Consider the following 17,350-nt stretch of genomic DNA (forward strand, 5'->3'; position numbering starts at 1 on the left):
CAGCCAGTTCCAACCCCCCTGGCCATGGGCAGGGACACCGTACCCTGGAGCAGGCTGCCCACAGCCTCATCCAGCCTGGCCTTAAACGAGAGGACACAGCCTCAGGCTGCGCCAGGGGAGATTTAGGCTTGAGGTGAGGAGAAAGTTCTTCACTGAGAGAGTCATTGGACACTGGAATGGGCTGCCCGGGGAGGTGGTGGAGTCGCCGTCCCTGGGGCAGTTCAAGGCAAGGTTGGACGTGGCACTTGGTGCCATGGTCTATCCTTGAGCTCTGTGGTAAAGGGTTGGACTTGATGATCTGTGAGGTCTTTTCCAACCCTGATGATACTGTGATACCTCCAGGGATGGAGCTTCAATCACCTCCCTGGGCAATCCATTCCAGGGTGTCACCACTCTCATGGGGAAGAACCTCCTCCTAACATCCAGTCTGAAAGTCACAACCTTTGGTTCATAAAACATGACAATGGTTTAGGACAAGGACTTATGAGTGAGACTGGTTCTGGATAGCAAGGTGAACAGAAAAGATTGCAGTTGATTTATGGAATCAGAGAAGGAGTGAGAAAGATGCTGGCACTAAGGTAAAGGTAGTACTTCTAAGGGTAAAAAGGTGCTAGAGTCAGAAAAAGAGGAATAATAAGTTTGTAGCTATGATTCCTGTACCTTGGTATTCCATTGTCACTGTGGAGTGTCTCTGAATCCTGCTGGCCTCGTGTGGGCACCCAATCATCCTCTGATTCAGATGAGGAGGGGCTATTTTAAATGAGAAGAACACATTAGTAATGCAGTTGTTAAGGCAAATGACAGGAATTACTGTGGTTCTATTGGAGTTAAGGAATAACATGGTGAAAAAAAACAACAAGGAGAATGAAACCCCTAAAAACATTCAACTCTTTCCTACAGTTCCCCAGGAGGGACTTTCTATATTAGAGTTTGTTTTTTAAAAAAATCATATTAAAAATGCACTTGCTACCAAAGTAAAAATATTAAGCACTCAAAATTCAAGAAATGTCAGAAGGCATAGGTCTTGTCAGATGTTTATGTGACAAACATCTATATATTGTTCTGTTACACAGAGCACTTGCTAAATGAATATTTTTGCTGGGTATTGTGAACAATTTCTCCTCTAAGACTAAAATGGAAAATGGAAGTGACTTCAGAGACCACTAGTTTTATGATGCCAAAAGCATCAAATATTCAGTAAGATTGTAGAGAAAGAACAAGAAAGGGTTTGGTTAGAAATCTCACTGATACAAAGGCCTCATTTCATTGAGGTGGGAACAAACAGGAGACCAAAAATATTGGAAATGCTCTCTGTTCAAAACCCCAGAATCTAACTCAAAGTGCTTACAAGTTGTAAAAGATATCAGTTTCTACACCAGCAAAGATGCAAAAAATGCCTCTATGGACAGACAGACTCTGTATAATTTTTTTTCTTTCTCATACAGCCAGGGATTACATTAAATGTGGCCTATGGTCAAATGATGTTTTGTGCTAGCAGGTAATGCCTGCTACCTAAGCCAGCATGCAGCATTCTAAAGCAGTCCAGGAAGACATTATGTGTTCATGGCTTAGACACTGACCTGAGGCTTGTTCAGTCAAACTGTGCAGAACAGCAGTATGGCCAGGAGGGAAGATTTCATACCTTGCAGTCTCCTGAGAGGAACTTGGAAGCAACATGTAGCATTTGTATTTGGAATGCATTCCCCCTCTGTTTGACCACTGTCCCATTGTTTGCTGTGGGGCTTGTTCAGGGCGTTAATTTAAGTAAATGTCAGTTGCCTGTATGCAAGAAAGAGGCAATTACTTCTGATCTATGTTTATTAATATTTTAAAGGCCATACAGGTGTCATTGCCTCTTGGAGTCTTGCCTACGGCAAGATGAGGCAGCCATTGCTCTCACCCTGATACACAAAAAGGACATTCTAAAGGCAGCAAATGAACCTTTACCTAAAGAAACTGAGCTTTCCGTGACTGACCACTCTAGTCAGAGTGGTCCCTGATAAGAGAGACCTGTCAAAGAGGGTCATGTCCTGTGTATCCAGAAATGTTCCAACGTCTGGGATTTGAAGCCACCTCAGCTGCTTAGTGGGCATGGAGGAGGTTTCTTCTCCCAGACAACAAGCAATAGAACAAGGTGGGACAGTCTCAAGTTGTGCTGGGGGAGGTATAGGCTGGATGTTAGGAGGAAGTTCTTCACAGAGAGAGTGATTGGCATTGGAATGGGCTGCCCAGGGAGGTGGTGGAGTTGCTGTCCCTGGAGGTGTACTAGAAAAGCCTGGATGAGGCACTTAGTGCCATGGTCTAGTTGATTGGCTAGGGCTTGATGCTAGGTTGGACTGGATGAGCTTTGAGGTCTCTTCCAACCCACTTGATTCTGTGATCTGGAGCCACCTCAGCTGCTCAGTGGGCATGTGGGTGGCATAAATACCTGATTTGAGTTGCCAGAGCTCTTAAATAGGTTGTGCTCCTAATAAAGGAAAAACACAGTCTATATACTCACCACTGACCACAATTCCAAAAAGGAGTGCTTGCAGGCCACTTATTGCAGCACATCTTAGTAGGCAATAACAGCTGCCATTGTCCCAGTTGAGGTCTGAGAGCAGGAGACTGAAGGGATTCCCCAGCACAGAGGGAGGAAGGCAAGCAGGAGGCCCTGCCCTGGAGGTCTGAACTGGCAGCACACAAGGGAAGCACATCAGCAGTGAAAGAACTCTGGCATTGTCTGCCACTTTGAAAACTTGCTCTAATTTACAAATGAAATCCATGCAATTAATGTAGAGACACTGAAGACTATTTCACAGAACGCTCTTGTTTTTATTATAGCTCTTTAAAAACCTTTACTGGATATACTAACCCCCAAGTTCACATGCATCACATCAGGATGTCTGGGAGAACTGCTGCAGTACCATAGTTAGATGTTCTTGTTCTTCACTTTGTTGGGTTTATTTATTTGATTCTTTTTGTTTCTTTTCTTTTGTTTTCAGGATTCAAACTATTTAAAAGCTATTAATCTAGATTTGCTGAAGAGGTCTGAGAAGCTTTAAAGGAGCCTGGTCTGAGTTTGGAGCTTGTAACAAAAAAAAAAACTCAAAAACCCCAAACTTAGGCAAGCTTCATGTGGTTTTGAATTTCACTGTGAACATTTCAACTAGATGTTGAAATAGCCTCAAAGTAACATCCCCAGTTTGAAAGTCTGTGAGAATTTCCCATTCAAAAGGATTGGGACTGTTTGGTGACATTTTAACAAAGAGTGGAATTCATCAACGTACGGATGAGCTGAACAAGGCTTTCACTTCAGCCTAATTCAGACCTCAAAATAAGGACTTAATACGGTATGTAAGCCTTATGCTGACCTTCTGCACAGAGATGAATGCAGATCCATACAAACATATACTGCCTGGCTACTGTTTCAACTCAGGCTATTTTAACGTGGCATGAGAAGCCTGAACAAAAGAAAAATATGTGTATATAAAATGAAAAGAGTGAGATTAATGCAATCCTAAGATTGGTAAATATATTCTTCACTGATCAGAAAATTTCAACAGCATTGCTGCTCATCTAATCATGCTTTATGATAGCTGCCATTGTTTTCCTATAGCCACGAGTCATGGAGCTCTGTCATTGTGCAAAGAATTCATCTTTCAATTCATAGAATCATAGAATCAACCAGGTTGGAAGAGACCTCCAAGATCATCCAGTCCAACCTAGCACCCAATTGATAGAAAAAGTGATAACAGTACAATAGTTTTTTGGGAAAAACAAACAAACAAACAAACAAACCCCAAACAAAACAAACAAAAAACAACCCAAAAACCCAGAAAAGAAATCCAGATGTATAAAACAGCTGTGATGGTTTGGGTGTTACCTGCCCCCCCCCACACTTAAGAAAATCAACCAGACTAGACTCAGCCAAGCTGGAAATTGAATGAAGCTTTGCATGTACAGCTTAGCACAATATACAAGCAGATATTTACAATCTATACAGCTAGAGACAGAAATAGACAAGTTAAAAAGCAATACAGAAACACAACAGCCCTCCCAGAAACCAGAGTCTCCAGGAGGAGTTCTGAACCACCCTTCCACCTTCTTCCCACCCTTCTACCTTATGTCAGACTTTGCCTTACATTCAAGGTGAGTTTGGAGGGTCAGCCGGGGGTTAGGAAGCAGAAGGATTAGTCACACAGATGTCAAGTTAGAGAGAAAAAAGCACAGTCCAAAAGCCAGAGAGAGAGATTCTGTTATCTATGTTTGTGTTCTTGTTCTTATCCATCTCAGCAAGCCTATGAGTGCAGCAGACATCACCATTGTTTCCTTCTCACAGCCTATCATCTAATTCTTCTCCCCAACATATCCCAGCTAGGCTCAAACTAGCAGGACAGCAAAGACAAAAATAATAACTTCTGTTTAATGATACGATTTTTAAACCAAGTTTATGGCCATGAATTTTTATTTCCAATGCTTGGTGCTGGCAACACTAGCAGAGGCAACATGCTGTGTTGCAGACTTCCGCATCAGAGGCCACTACGTGCAATATAGTTTGGTCAAATGAGTGACCACCAGAGACTGCTAACACGTTACTGCATTTAGAACAGTTGTCTGGTTGTGTCAGTGCCAGAGCTGCCACTCAATACCCATAGCTGCTTGTAGAAGTGACAACAGGTGGTTATATGCACAGGTAATGGGGCTGATCCGGGCTATAGGCCCCTTTCTTATGGCAACTCAATGCTGAAAGGGTGGGAAATGGTGTCAGAAGCACACGCTGCAGACTGAGCCACAGTAGGTGTTGTGGTGGGGTTTCTCACCAGTTTGCTGCTCTGGACAGCTAAGAGTGGTTTCACAGTATCACAGTATCATCAGGGTTGGAAGAGACCTCACAGATCATCAAGTCCAACCCTTTACCACAGAGCTCAAGGCCAGACCATGGCACCAAGTGCCACGTCCAACCTTGCCTTGAACAGCTCCAGGGACGGCGACTCCACCACCTCCCCGGGCAGCCCATTCCAGTGGCCAATGACTCTCTCAGTGAAGAACTTTCTCCTCACCTCAAGCCTAAATCTCCCCTGGCACAGCTTGAGGCTGTGTCCTCTTGTTCTGGTGCTGGCCACCTGAGAGAAGAGAGCAACCTCCTCCTGGCCACAACCACCCTTCCGGTAGTTGCAGACAGCAATAAGGTCACCCCTGAGCCTCCTCTTCTCCAGGCTAACCAATCCCAGCTCCCTCAGCCTCTCCTTGTAGGGCTTGTGCTACAAGGGCTTGTTTCTACAGGCTCGTGTTGCTATAGGTATGTTGTGAGTCTAAATCCGTATCTTCATATTCGGTTAAAACGTGATTTGACATCTATGTTTTGTTGTAGTGGGGACAGAATTGAAAGCAGAAGGAGGTTTGCCAGCACAAGCTGTCTCTGCTCTAGAACCAGCTGCCTGCTTCAGGACACCTTGTTACCCCCCTAGCAACGCTCTCCTCACGCCGCAGTGTTAGCATCATCCCCGCTTGTCCCAGTGAGCTGGGAGCACCTTGCACGTCCTCGGTAAGCACAAGTTTGTCTGGCCGGTTTGCTGTTCCCTTTCACTTCCAGTATGCAGGCACAGTTTTGTCACCTGGGCAGAGTTCAGGCCTCCCAAGAGCCTTTAGCTAGTGAAAATCGTTTTGGGTTGAGCGAATGATTTCAAACACATCAGTCGGGCAGGCTTTCCTGTCCTCTCGCTTGTCCATTACCCAGTAGGATAGGAGCCGGCTGATAGTCCACCGGCAGCTTCTTTAGCAGCTACCTCTGAGTTTTGTTTAGGCCTCTGTATTACTGAAGAGAGCCAGCAAACCAGGCCATTCCCACTCCTCTGGATGCTACCCCCCCTGCCATGGACTGGTGTCTTTTACCTCCTCCAGAGCACTTGCCCACAGCATCTTCCTTTTTACTACAAAAATTTAATCCCTCTCTTTCGCCTCCAAGACTGACAAACAACACTTCCAAGCCACCCTTCAGCTTCTCCGTGGGACCAGGAAGAGAAGTGAAGCTGCTAAGCCAGAGCCCCGGAGCACGATGCAGACAGCATGACTTCTAGCCCCTGAGAGGAGAGGGTAAAAGCGCTAATACACGCATCAGGTGTACAGCCAGGAGCGTAGATCTGTCTCTGGGGAAGCTGTCACTCCCCACAGCACAGGCACACCGACGTGCTTAGGGATGGCATGAAGGAAGCAAGGTGCCCGTGAGCACACGGAACGGCAGGTCGGCCACGCTAGAGAGACGAAAATAGACCCGTTTACAAGAGACAGCATAACCGGTATATTAGAGGGAGGGCCCAGTTTGTGCTGTGCGACCACTTTATGTCTTCCGTGCCAGCATAAAGAGGCTGTAAAGCCCGTCTAACAGCCCCCTGGGGAATCCCTCTGATGCAAGAGGAGTCCCCAGCAGCTGTGGGCCGGGGTAGCTGGCTCCCTGCCATCCCCCGCCGAGCCGGGGCTAGGGAAGTGCGGGCAGAGGGAGGTGTGGCTGCCGGGGCCCCTGAGCATTGCCGGCTACCGGGAATGCCGCTCCGCCGCTGCTAGCAGCCGGGCTCCGGCGGGCAGCCGTGGGGACTCCCTGGGAGCAGCGTGAGTACGAGGCTCGTCAGGGCGGCGCTGGCCGCTGCCCGGGCCGGGACAAGCCCGCTGGTGCGCGGGGCACTTCCACCCCGGCCATTTTCCTCAGGCGGGAGGCGGTGGCGGCCAATAAGCCCCGACATCGGCCGCCCGCGGAAGCGGCGCACAAGCCGCCCGGCGAGGGCAGCCGCGGAGGCCGCCTCTGGCCGAGTCGGGACGTCCCCTGGACCCGGACGGGGAGGTGCGGAGCAGCCGCGAGGGGCGGCCGCGGCATTCTTCGCCGCCGGCTCCCCGACCGCCTGCCCCGTGGGCGCTGGCAGCCGCTAGGCCCCAGCCCTGCCCCCCGCCGACCCGCGCTGCGGAGCGCCGCCGCGCCCGGGGGGAACACCGCCGCCACCACCGCTTCCGCGGAGGAAACCCTCTGCCCCCGTCCCGCCGCCCCGGAGAGCGACAGCGGAGCCGCGGCGCGGCTGCCCCGCCGCCCCCCCGCGAGAAGCGGCAGCCCAGGCGCGCAGAGCCGCGGAGCGCCCCCGCCCCCGAGCCGCTCCCCCTTTGAAAACTGATCTTTGGCTCTTCGCGTGAAAGTGATTTGAATTTGGCTCGGCGGCGCTCTGCGCAGGCGTCCAGCTGCTGGCATGCTGGCTCCTTGCAAAGCAGCTGTTTTGGGTTTGAAATTCCAACATGGCAGAGGCTGCAGTCAGTCTTCCCTTCAAAAACTTGGAATGATTTCAAATCATAGGCACCTTCACTTAACCCGAGTCCCCATTCATCAGCAAACACATCGGATCGATGCTACTCTAACCTATCGGGTTCTCGTACCAAACCTGCAGGTAAGAGGATTTCCTCCCCCCCACCCCCAGCCTGCCTACCATCGTTTTAAATTTTATTTAATCTTAAAGCTCTCCGAGACCGACGCGTATTTTTTTTTTAATCGCCTGCTCCTTCCCTAAATATTTTGCTTAATTCGTAGTCGTTTTCTAATACTAAACGCTCCGGTCTGCTTTCCTAATCATAGTCTGGAAAGTACAGATATACAATCGCGGTGCATGGTTTTTCCTCCTTGATCATTGCCAACAATAGTAGGCAGATTAAGAGTTCGCGATTGCAAGCTCCTTCCCCACCTCCTCCTCCTTCTAATTGGGTTTATTTTTTTAAGTTGTATTGTAGATAATAAACAGCAGGTAACGCGGGGTTGGACTTTGAGGCAACTAACTTCTGAGCAAATAAGTGCAAATAATATCGCAAAACAAAAGTTAGGTTTAAATTGCTGTGTCTTAGCTGGAGGGGGGACACGAATATGTCAGAGGAGCTGTTGCAGTAAAATGTAAGCACATCATCTTGGAGGGGGTACAGCGTGGTGGGCGTATTGTTGGCTCGGAAGGGAGAGAAAGATGTATAATTTAATGGTATATACAATCCACTGATCCTATTACTATCCTCCCTGGAGCTCTTGTTAGTTTCAATGGGAGTGAGTGAAATTGACATGGACTTGCATTCCTGGTCATGTGCTTTTTTTCCCCCCTTTCTTTCTCCTCCTGTGATCTGAGATCCCCTTTTTGTTGATGTTGCTTTCCCACTTAATTATATGCATGTAGGTTAAATGAATACCTGACGAAAGGGCCCACGTTTCAAGGCAGTGACATTTGATAGCTGAGAGGAAAAGTGGCTTTAATGAAAAGCAACCTTTGGAATTCCTGCTTGTGAAAAATCCAATTCAGCTTTTTGTGCTGCCAGCAAGAAATGATCAGTAGCACCAGTGTTTATGGTATGTCCGTTTTGGGATCTACTTCCTTTGCATCTAAATAGCAAAGACAAATTTAAATAGCCTGATAATGCACCGAGGACTCTGCATGCAAATATTTTGTTATATAAATACCTAATGTTTAGTAGCATATTTTCACTTGTGTGTGTATGTATATAAACATTTTTTTTTCTCTTGCTATTATTTGTTTATTTCTGCTTGGATTATAGCATTAGTTTTGTCCATTGCATTGATCTTAGTTGTAAAACCTAAAGTTGCATGTTACTAGCAGTGCACTATATACACCACTGAACTCCAATGGTATGTAAATTAGTAAAACTTGGTGACTGAAGAGGGATAAAATGTGTAGCAAGTAATATCTACACCTATATGTCTGCTGTCTTATACATACATGCCTAAAATGCATCCTTTTTTCTTTTGAAAACTAATTATTTTCAAGAATTTATTTAAACTCCAGCAGCTTTCCCCTCTCTTACTTTCAGCGTAATCATTTGCTAGAGGTTTTAAGTGATGTGGAGAGGGGGGAATGTTTTGCATGTAAACAAACAAAATTACTGTTGCAGCCGAATATTTGACACTGTTTAATAAGTGGTATTTTATGCTCAGTTTACAAGTGTCTGGTTCCCACTGCTCTGTTCTCAATGTGTAACAGAATGAAATAATCAGGTGCTGAAACTGGCTTCATTTTAACGGTCACTCTCTAGCCCCCCATGCCGCCCCCTCCTCCAAAAAAGTCAGATAAAATGGAGCATGGGGAATTTCAATAGATCTCTGTGTGGTGCAGTAGACTCACCTCTAGGTATGCAATTAAGGCTAAAGAAGTAACAAAAGAAGTGACTATTAGTCTGTTTTGTGCAACCAAAAAGAGGATATGTTCACTTTTAATTGCATGTGAGAGGAACAAATAAGGATGGAGGGAGACCCTAGGAGAGGGAGAGTGTTTGTGTGCGCGTACGTTTGCGTGTGTGTGTGTGTGTTTGGGATAAGGGGGGAGGTCTGGCGTGTGTGGCTGATGATCTCTCATAATAACATATCTGAATGCAAGAAAGAAATTGAGAGAGCAGTTGCAGAGTGTACACTCCTATTTTGGTGCTGTAGGTGACTATATTGCTAAACATATCCAGGGTGCTATATGATAGGAATGCTCTGATTGCATTTTGCATTTAGAACTTGTTGACTTTGAAGCGATCAATAAGGCGACTGTTTATTTTAGATGCACGTAATTTGCCCTGAGAAATGTTTTAAGGAGGAGAGTGAACGAGTGAGAGCGGACCTTTCCCCCCCCACCCCACCCCCCCTTCTTTTTTTTCCTAGAGCTGTTGGAGCGAATGTGATTGCCAGATGGGAGATTTCCCTCTGTGATGTTAAAGCTGTAATATATATTCAGAGCAGATTGGACTGCTGCTTGTGATGAGGAGGATATTACATTTATAAATTTTAAATCGGGGATCGGACAGTATGCTGAGAGCTGAAATTGGATGGTGAGGATTGTTTGGGTGGTTAAATGTGATTCTCAGATAATAATAATAATTATGGTAACAGTTATAGATCTATATATGTATAATAAACACGATACTATTAGGCAGCTGTGTCTATTCCATGGTCCTTAAGTATATATTTCCAAATATGATTTCTCTGTGTCCTAAAATGTTAGAGCTTGAAGGTGGTTGGGAGTGAGCTTTAAAAGCCCACTGTTAGGAGAAATCAGATGTAATCAGGTTTCCTGTGTGATGAAAAGTTTCACTACAATTCTTGGTGTGGATGTACCTCTTTCTGAGTTTTTGTTTTGCTCGTGTATGTGGCCTGACAGTGCCACAATCCTGAAAGGCTGGAAAGTGGGAACTAGTCACACTCGAGCAGCTCTGCTGTTGCAAATTAAGAGTGTGTTGTGGTCAGGAAATGAAAGCTACAATGTCTCTTTTGAACAAGTCGTTTATCAAGAGAAACATCTATCAAGCAGTGACTTGTCACATTGATCCTCTAAAAGTTAGGTCCAAAGTGGAAGCTGCTTTGATGTTTTTGATCCTAAATTTATAAAATTGGAAAAGCTGGAGAGAGTAAGACCTATTTGCACTTAAAAATGACTCTTGCTCTGGGTGTGACAAAATCATCAAGTATCTGTGATACAAACCTGGGAAACCAAGGGATGGATTGGGTCTTCTGCCTACTTTTTATTTGCCACACAGGCGGCTGCTTTCATATTTTAAAGATGGTCTCTGTATGCCTGCGCAGTATTTCGTGGCGGATAGTTTTGCTTGGTTAGGAATACATCTGTTGCTTTCAAACCAAACCTTTTTCTGTTGTTGTTTGTGGTGATATTTATAGAGTTCAGCTTGAGAAGGCGACTTGCAGCTTTTTTTGCTCTCATCTCAGTTTCTGTATTTGTAAGCTCAGTTTCTACCTCTCCTCCCTGTGAAGCAAAGTTTATTTTACTGCCAAAGTAATGTTTTTTTGCGAGTAAGGTACATGTGAGGATATCTTTTCACACAGTTTAAAACATGTTAAGAGTGCTGCGAAGTGCATCTTCCCCTTCTGCTCATTTTTGTTTCCATATTTGAATTATGAACCACACTTTCAGTCTCAGCAGAAGCAGAGTATTTCACATTGGAACATAAAGTTGAGGTTTCAATTAAAAAAACCCAACAAACCAACACAAAAAAACCCAAACCCAAAAAACCAAACAACCAACCAACTCCCTCCAACCAAAATAAAGTCTAAACTGCTCTTTTCTCTCTACTTATTTTCAACCATTTGCATTTTTAAACAACTTTAGGAAAAGTTTTTCATTTTGCATGAAGTTTGGGTTTGAATTATCAAGGAATCCCTTTGATGGAAGTGGGTTTTTGTGTTTGTTTGTTGCTGGGTTTTTCTGTTCTCTCTTTTTTTGCTACTGTTTGAGCAAAAGTTTCCTTTAAAGCAAGGTGATTTGACTTCTTCAGTGTCATATATGAGACTTATATTGCTTCTGGATACTTGATAGAGGCCCATTTGCAAGTAGGCAGCAAGCAGCAGCGTGGTGAGAGTTTTGGTGAGTGTTATGCTTGCTAATTAATCACGTTTGAAATGAAGGAATCATAGCATGGTAATAAAGGCTCGTTGTTTGTTTGTAGCAGGATGTGACTCCTTCATGAATCTGGTGGGTTTGGAGGTTTTGACATGGTTTCTCCCCCTTCATAATAAGCTACCATCAGTGCTCAATCAAATTGCTTTTATTTATTGTGGGGGATATTTGCTTTCTTTTAAATGCAGCAGTAATTTAGAAGAAGGAAGGTTGTGTTGTTATTGATATCTTCATTATATGTTTTGTGGGGAAAAAAGGCAGTATTATATCATTAGTTGTTCTTTAAGGCTTTTTCTTGTTTAAGCAGGGCCAAAAATTCTTCTTCTTTCCCCCTTTGATATAAAAATCCAACTACTGTTTTTCTTGTAATAGATAAAATGACACTTTATGAACTTTTTGTGCCCTGCTTGCTTACACCTATGTAGTAATAGCTGGCAACTAAAAATATTTTCTGAGTAGTTTGTATATTGGCTCTTTCTTTACAAAATAAACTGTAAAACACTTGGATTTAGTAAAAAATCTGTTTCCCTCTTTTAGTTTTTAAGAGCCCTCTCATCAGCTGTGTCATCTGTAGGCTTTATTGTTCACCTTTCAATTAATAACTACTCTACACGATAGAGGTGTGATAATCTCTTTCAGACTGTAAAGCTTTAGTTTCAAAATTTAATTAATGTAAGTGATTTTATGTTGCATGAACAAGGTTTGAAATCTACTTTTGTTTAGATGTTCCCCTCCTTTTTGTTAAAAACAGAGGAAAATGATTCTGTAGGCTTCTTGCCAATGTGCTTAGTCAGTGAATGCATACAAGAAGCGTTGAATATAATGACTGATCTTCATGTAGTCTTAATCATCAATTAATAGGCTTATCTGCTTGTTAGGAGTGGGTTTAATGGTACAGAATCAGCATGAGATCTGTGTATATAAAACACTGGTATGTTGTTTATAGCAAATCAAGTTTCGATCTAGCGTTCCCAGATCTAATAATAGAAATATTTGGCTCTTTGCCCTCAATCAATATACCCCTTAAGAGAACAAACTTCACATAATACTTTCATAAAGTACCCAATGTATTGATACAGAGTTGATAAATTTAATTACTGAGATTTTACATTGATTCATTGATCTTATGATTGGAGGAAATTGTTCTGCAGATATTTCTGAAGTATTAAGGAATATTATATGTCAATAAAGCTTGATTAATAGATCAATCAGCACTTTTTTTTTCTCCTCATGTGTCATTTTATAGGAAAAGGCATAAAAATAACTGTAAAAAGAATTTGGGATGAACTAATTAGAAATTCTCACGTGTTATTAACAGAGCAGATGAGAAGCAAAGCACTTTGCAAGTGGAAAAAAAATCAACTTTGAAATAGGATTGTGCATATTGGGCCCAATCCTTAGCTGGCATGAAACAGTTTAGCTTTAAAGACCTGCAGTAATTCGTGGACCCCAGAATCTGGCACGCTGTGGCTTTTCCTTTTATTTTTTAAAGTACTGTTCTTTGGCTTATTGGTAGATGTTTTAAATCAGATTATGGATACAGAATATATGGAATTTTAGATAAGCATCTGATCCAAACTGAACAACATAGCTATAAAAGTAATTTGAAGAGCTGTAAATTCAGGGTTGCATATCCCCGATATTGTTGCAGAGTATTAAACTCTTGCTGTTAGAGATGCTATCCTCTAAGTGAAAACTTATCTTCCTTATGGGAAAGATCACTTCAGGGAACTCTAGACAGGAAAAGGCCTGGAGGTTTTTATGTTGCTAAAATAATAATAATAATACCAAAAAAATCCAACACGTAGAATTAGTTATAAGGATATTTTCCAGGTGAAAAACCTTACTGGAGTACTTGGCTCCATTTCTGTGAGGCATGTGATCTTTTCACCCTGTGTCAATGGTATTTTTATAGAGTGTGTGGGAAATGTGAGCATAAAGAAAATTCCTTAAGATTATTCTTTTTTTTTTTTCTTAATGAAAAAAATAGAATAAAAAAGAAATGTCTGGGAATCTCAAATGAACTTATACATCTCCCTTAGTTGAGCTGTTTTCCTTTACAGTGTGATAGCTAATACAGAAGAACAGAGAAAATCCACTTGCAGTACGTTGCCATAGGTTTGACAAATACAATCTTACCCTTCAAGGAGCAGAGAGTCCTAAACTGTAATGGAGGTCAAAGGAAATCTAAGGCTTTAATAATTGTACATGCCACCCTCCTGATCAGCATGTTAAAGAGAACGTGTGTAAATGTATTATGCTTCTTAGAAGACAGTTTGTATTTGCAGCAACCTACTGAATACAAGTGGACTTCACTACTATTGCTTCTAAATACCTGTTGATGTTGGTCTCGCTGTGTGACAAGTAAGGGTAAAATGGTAACAGAAATAGTTGGTCAGTCTTGGTTAACAAAGTCTTGAGAAACTGGGAGGGAGATCAGGCTTTGACAGATCAGTTTGAGAATGAGAAGAATACTAGGAAGTGTAATCTACGGAAAACACCACTGATTAAGAGCTTAGGGAGACGTCTCCAGTAGTGAAAATGCATAGTCTATGCTTCCCCTTTGCTGAGTTGTATTGCTGCGAGGCATCGACACACACAGTATGATAATAGCAATATTGTATGTCTATTCCTACAGTGCTAGTAACGTGCCTGTCAAACATGTCATAATACTGAACTATCTATTTAATCATATAAGCAACACTCCTTACTACAATGGCTATTGTATTTGTACAATAGGACAGAACAGGCATGCATTATTATATTTCAATAATGGAATAAAACTTTGTTCTTTTAAACTGTTTTTCTGCACATGGGGAAAAAAAAAAGTTTCATCTCTCTCAGCTCTAATTAAAAATAATGCAGCTACAGACAGACTGTTATGTCACTGGCTGGTTTTATTATATATCTATTTTATAATATGCTATTAAGCATGTAGTCTGATTTTCTATGAAACACTGAAACAGCTATTACTGGTCATGTTATTTAACTGTTGCTAAGAAACTATTTTCTCAGTTCTTTTAAAGTACAGAGCAGCTACTGTTGGTATGTTAGATAAATTTCAAATAACCTCAAAAGTCGTGGGGATAAAAATGCTGAGGTTATTTGTGAGAGCAAATTTTGGTGCTGTAGATCCATTTTTGGTTTGGGTTCCTTGAAATCACCTATTGCTTGGACTTTTTGTTATCTGCTTTTAACCCTTTTTCTGCTTTTGATGTACTCTTCGTTAAGGCACATAGTCCATTTTCTGTGCATGAAGAGGTACGCCATAATTTTTATTGTGTGATATTTTTGAATGTGTGCATGTGTCAAGCTGGTTATAGATTGGTGATGATAAATTGATTTCAGTAATCCATATCTTATTTGCATTAATACCCTAGAAGTAAGAGCGTACTGTGGTCAAACTTCATGATCTAAGGTAGCTGTCTCACATCTAATTAAGCAGGGTCTGAATGAATGATTCTCCGGTATGGGTTGTAATTAAACTTTTTGTTTCTCATCTTCAGTGTGACAAAATGCTTAAGGGACACATTGATGCATGTTTGCATGACTCCTGCTAATCTGAATGGAATTTGAGAATTAATATTGTGAGGAGATGGAAGAAGAGGCTGTATCTGGTGGATTGTGGGTGTCTGTGGCAGGGATGTATCTTTACGCTCTCATTCAAGGTGTTGTTTTTTGTCTGGTTGAGAAGAACTTCCTATTCCCATTTTAACACGTAGGAAATAACATCTCTGTTTTCCTCTGAGAGGTTTTTCCTCTTCTGCCCCCTCCATTCTAGCACACAAGCAAGTCATTAATAAAAAAGCATTTATACAGGGAGCTTGAATTATCACTTAATAAAACTACGAGAGCTGCGCTGCTGCAAAGATATTCCTAGACAGTACAACAGATGCTACCATGTGTACATTTCTTCCAGAGACATAGCGAGGGGAAAAGCCAACAATTACTTTGTATTACTGAGTGATAGCAGGGGGTGGATGGGAATTATAAAATTATCTGCAGAAATTATTAATCTCTGATAATAGTACCAGTATTGACATTTCAAATATTATGAACTGATAGAGCTGCAATACAAACTTCAATGATAGCTGTGCTTTCAGATTAAAAGTAGCTATTTATATACCTTATGGCTCAGTGTGGTCATGTTGAAAGTATGAACTTACTTATCACAGGGTCTGAGAAAGTGCATGTTAGCGTCCTTTGTCTTCTTTAGACCTATCTGATTACTTCAGCCTCCTGTGTTGATACAGAGAAAGAAACAGCTAGATTCTATGCTGGAAGAATAAGGTTTGCAAGCACTGACTGATATAAGGTATCCCATTGTGATACCTAAGCCAAATTTTAAAAAATCCAGCATCCTTTTCAAGTGAAACTTGAGAAACATAGAAAGGATCAGCAAAGATGTATCTGAACACACTTGAAGGTGCACCGTTTACTTTCAAAAGAGATCTTTCCCATCACTCATGGATAGCTCCACGATGAAGAGCAATATCAAAAGATCTCAGAAAAGTAACTATTCTTTTATGTCTTTGGGAACTCAGATGCTTACAAGATTGTTTCTGAGAAAGAAAAGAATTGATCCTATTTTGAGTCCCTTGTTGTTGGAATTTGTAGACCACATCACTATATACAGTGGTGTAGAAATATACTCTTGGTATGTGGATACAATTATTTTTCCTCTCACAGCTCTAAAAGAACAGTGCAGTGTTGCTGTATGCAAACTCATATGAACAATATGAATCCTTTCTTGCTATGTGGATACAATTATTTTTCCTCTCACAGCTCTAAAATAACAGTGCAATGTTGCTGTATGCAAACTCATGTGAACAATATGAATCCTTTCTTGCACTCTATACATGTGTTTCATTTCAAATACATATGGAGTTTGCTAGAGATTTTAAAGCTTAATTGATAGGTTGTCTGTGTGATTAAAATGGAGAAATGAGAATGAAAAGTAGAAATGCTTTCTATTTTTGAAATGAAATTAACCTAGGCTTAAAATCACCTATGATAATTCATGTGCTGGATATCTCCAGTCAGGAAATTGCTGGGTTTAAACCCGTAAACAAGCAAGATTCAGTTGTTTTTGTTATGGAAGGGGATTGTAAATATGTTCACTCTCCATCTGAATATACACTTAATTTACAAAATGAAGTGGTGTGTGTTGACTGGTGTGAGATCTGCAGCTTTACATTAACTACATATCTATGCTGATGCTGTGTTGAACGTATAATGGCGAGGCAGATGCTCCGTTTTAAAGCTAGTAATTTTTCAGGTCTTTATCAAATTCCTCATGCTTATTTCTTATCCCTTGCCTTGGATAAAAGTTGAAATAAATATATTTTGGAAACTGCTCATGCAGCAATTAAACTTCTTTTAATCGTTGATTTTTATTTTGCTCTCTGACTTTCATTCATGTAATTTCTTGTCTTGCGTAGGTGTTCTTCATGCTACAACATCAGTGTATTTTTTGACTTTCAGTTTAAAAACTTGAATGGTAACATTAATTCAGCTGATACCATGGTTGTCCTGTCAAGGAATTTAATCAATTATTCAGATTCATGTTAGTGTTGGTAGAGAGATGAAGCTGAAAGCCAGTAAATCCAATATAATGAGGGGTATGAAGCACTTCTTGCTATTTGGCCCCTAGCACTTGTGAATGTAACAGCCATACCAAAGGCACACCTTAGTATGCAGAGAACCTCTTTGTTGAGATGTATATTTAAGTAAGTTTGTGGAGCCTTTGTTTGGAAGTGTTTTGCTTTGGTTTTTTTTTTTATGAAGATAAAATATGTCTCATCTTGTATAGAGACTGTAAATAACCAGCAGTCTGTATAGAGACTGTAAATAACCAGCAATTAATGAATGACCTTCTTATTTTTAAATGATTAGAAAGAGTTGTAATGTGGTTTGTTGGTTTTTTTCCCCATGGCTGCACAGATTATCCA

The 17,350-nt window shown here is 41.8% G+C and overlaps 1 protein-coding gene and 1 long non-coding RNA gene across 4 annotated transcripts in view; both read left to right on the forward strand.

The window, feature by feature from the left end:
• Positions 1 to 5,580, forward strand: part of LOC135188215 (uncharacterized) — a 30,996-nt gene extending 25,416 nt beyond the window's left edge. The window contains exon 3 of the long non-coding RNA XR_010307613.1: positions 5,354 to 5,580. This is a non-coding gene — a long non-coding RNA (uncharacterized LOC135188215). The remainder of the gene's footprint in view (positions 1 to 5,353) is intronic.
• Positions 5,581 to 7,248: 1,668 nt separating this feature from the next.
• Positions 7,249 to 17,350, forward strand: part of FIGN (fidgetin, microtubule severing factor) — a 122,409-nt gene continuing 112,307 nt past the window's right edge. For 2 of the 3 annotated variants that reach the window (XR_010306850.1, XM_064164055.1), the window contains exons 1-2: positions 7,249 to 7,406; positions 8,172 to 8,341. Coding sequence is in view for 1 of the 3 variants with exons in the window: in XM_064164055.1 (XP_064020125.1) it covers positions 8,317 to 8,341 (25 nt within the window). In the remaining 2 variants the exon portion in view is untranslated. The remainder of the gene's footprint in view (positions 7,407 to 8,171; positions 8,342 to 17,350) is intronic. The other variant, XR_010306856.1, reaches the window with a different exon arrangement.

This window comes from Pogoniulus pusillus, chromosome 2, assembly GCF_015220805.1.
Source record: "Pogoniulus pusillus isolate bPogPus1 chromosome 2, bPogPus1.pri, whole genome shotgun sequence".
Taxonomy (NCBI): Eukaryota; Metazoa; Chordata; class Aves; order Piciformes; family Lybiidae; genus Pogoniulus; species Pogoniulus pusillus.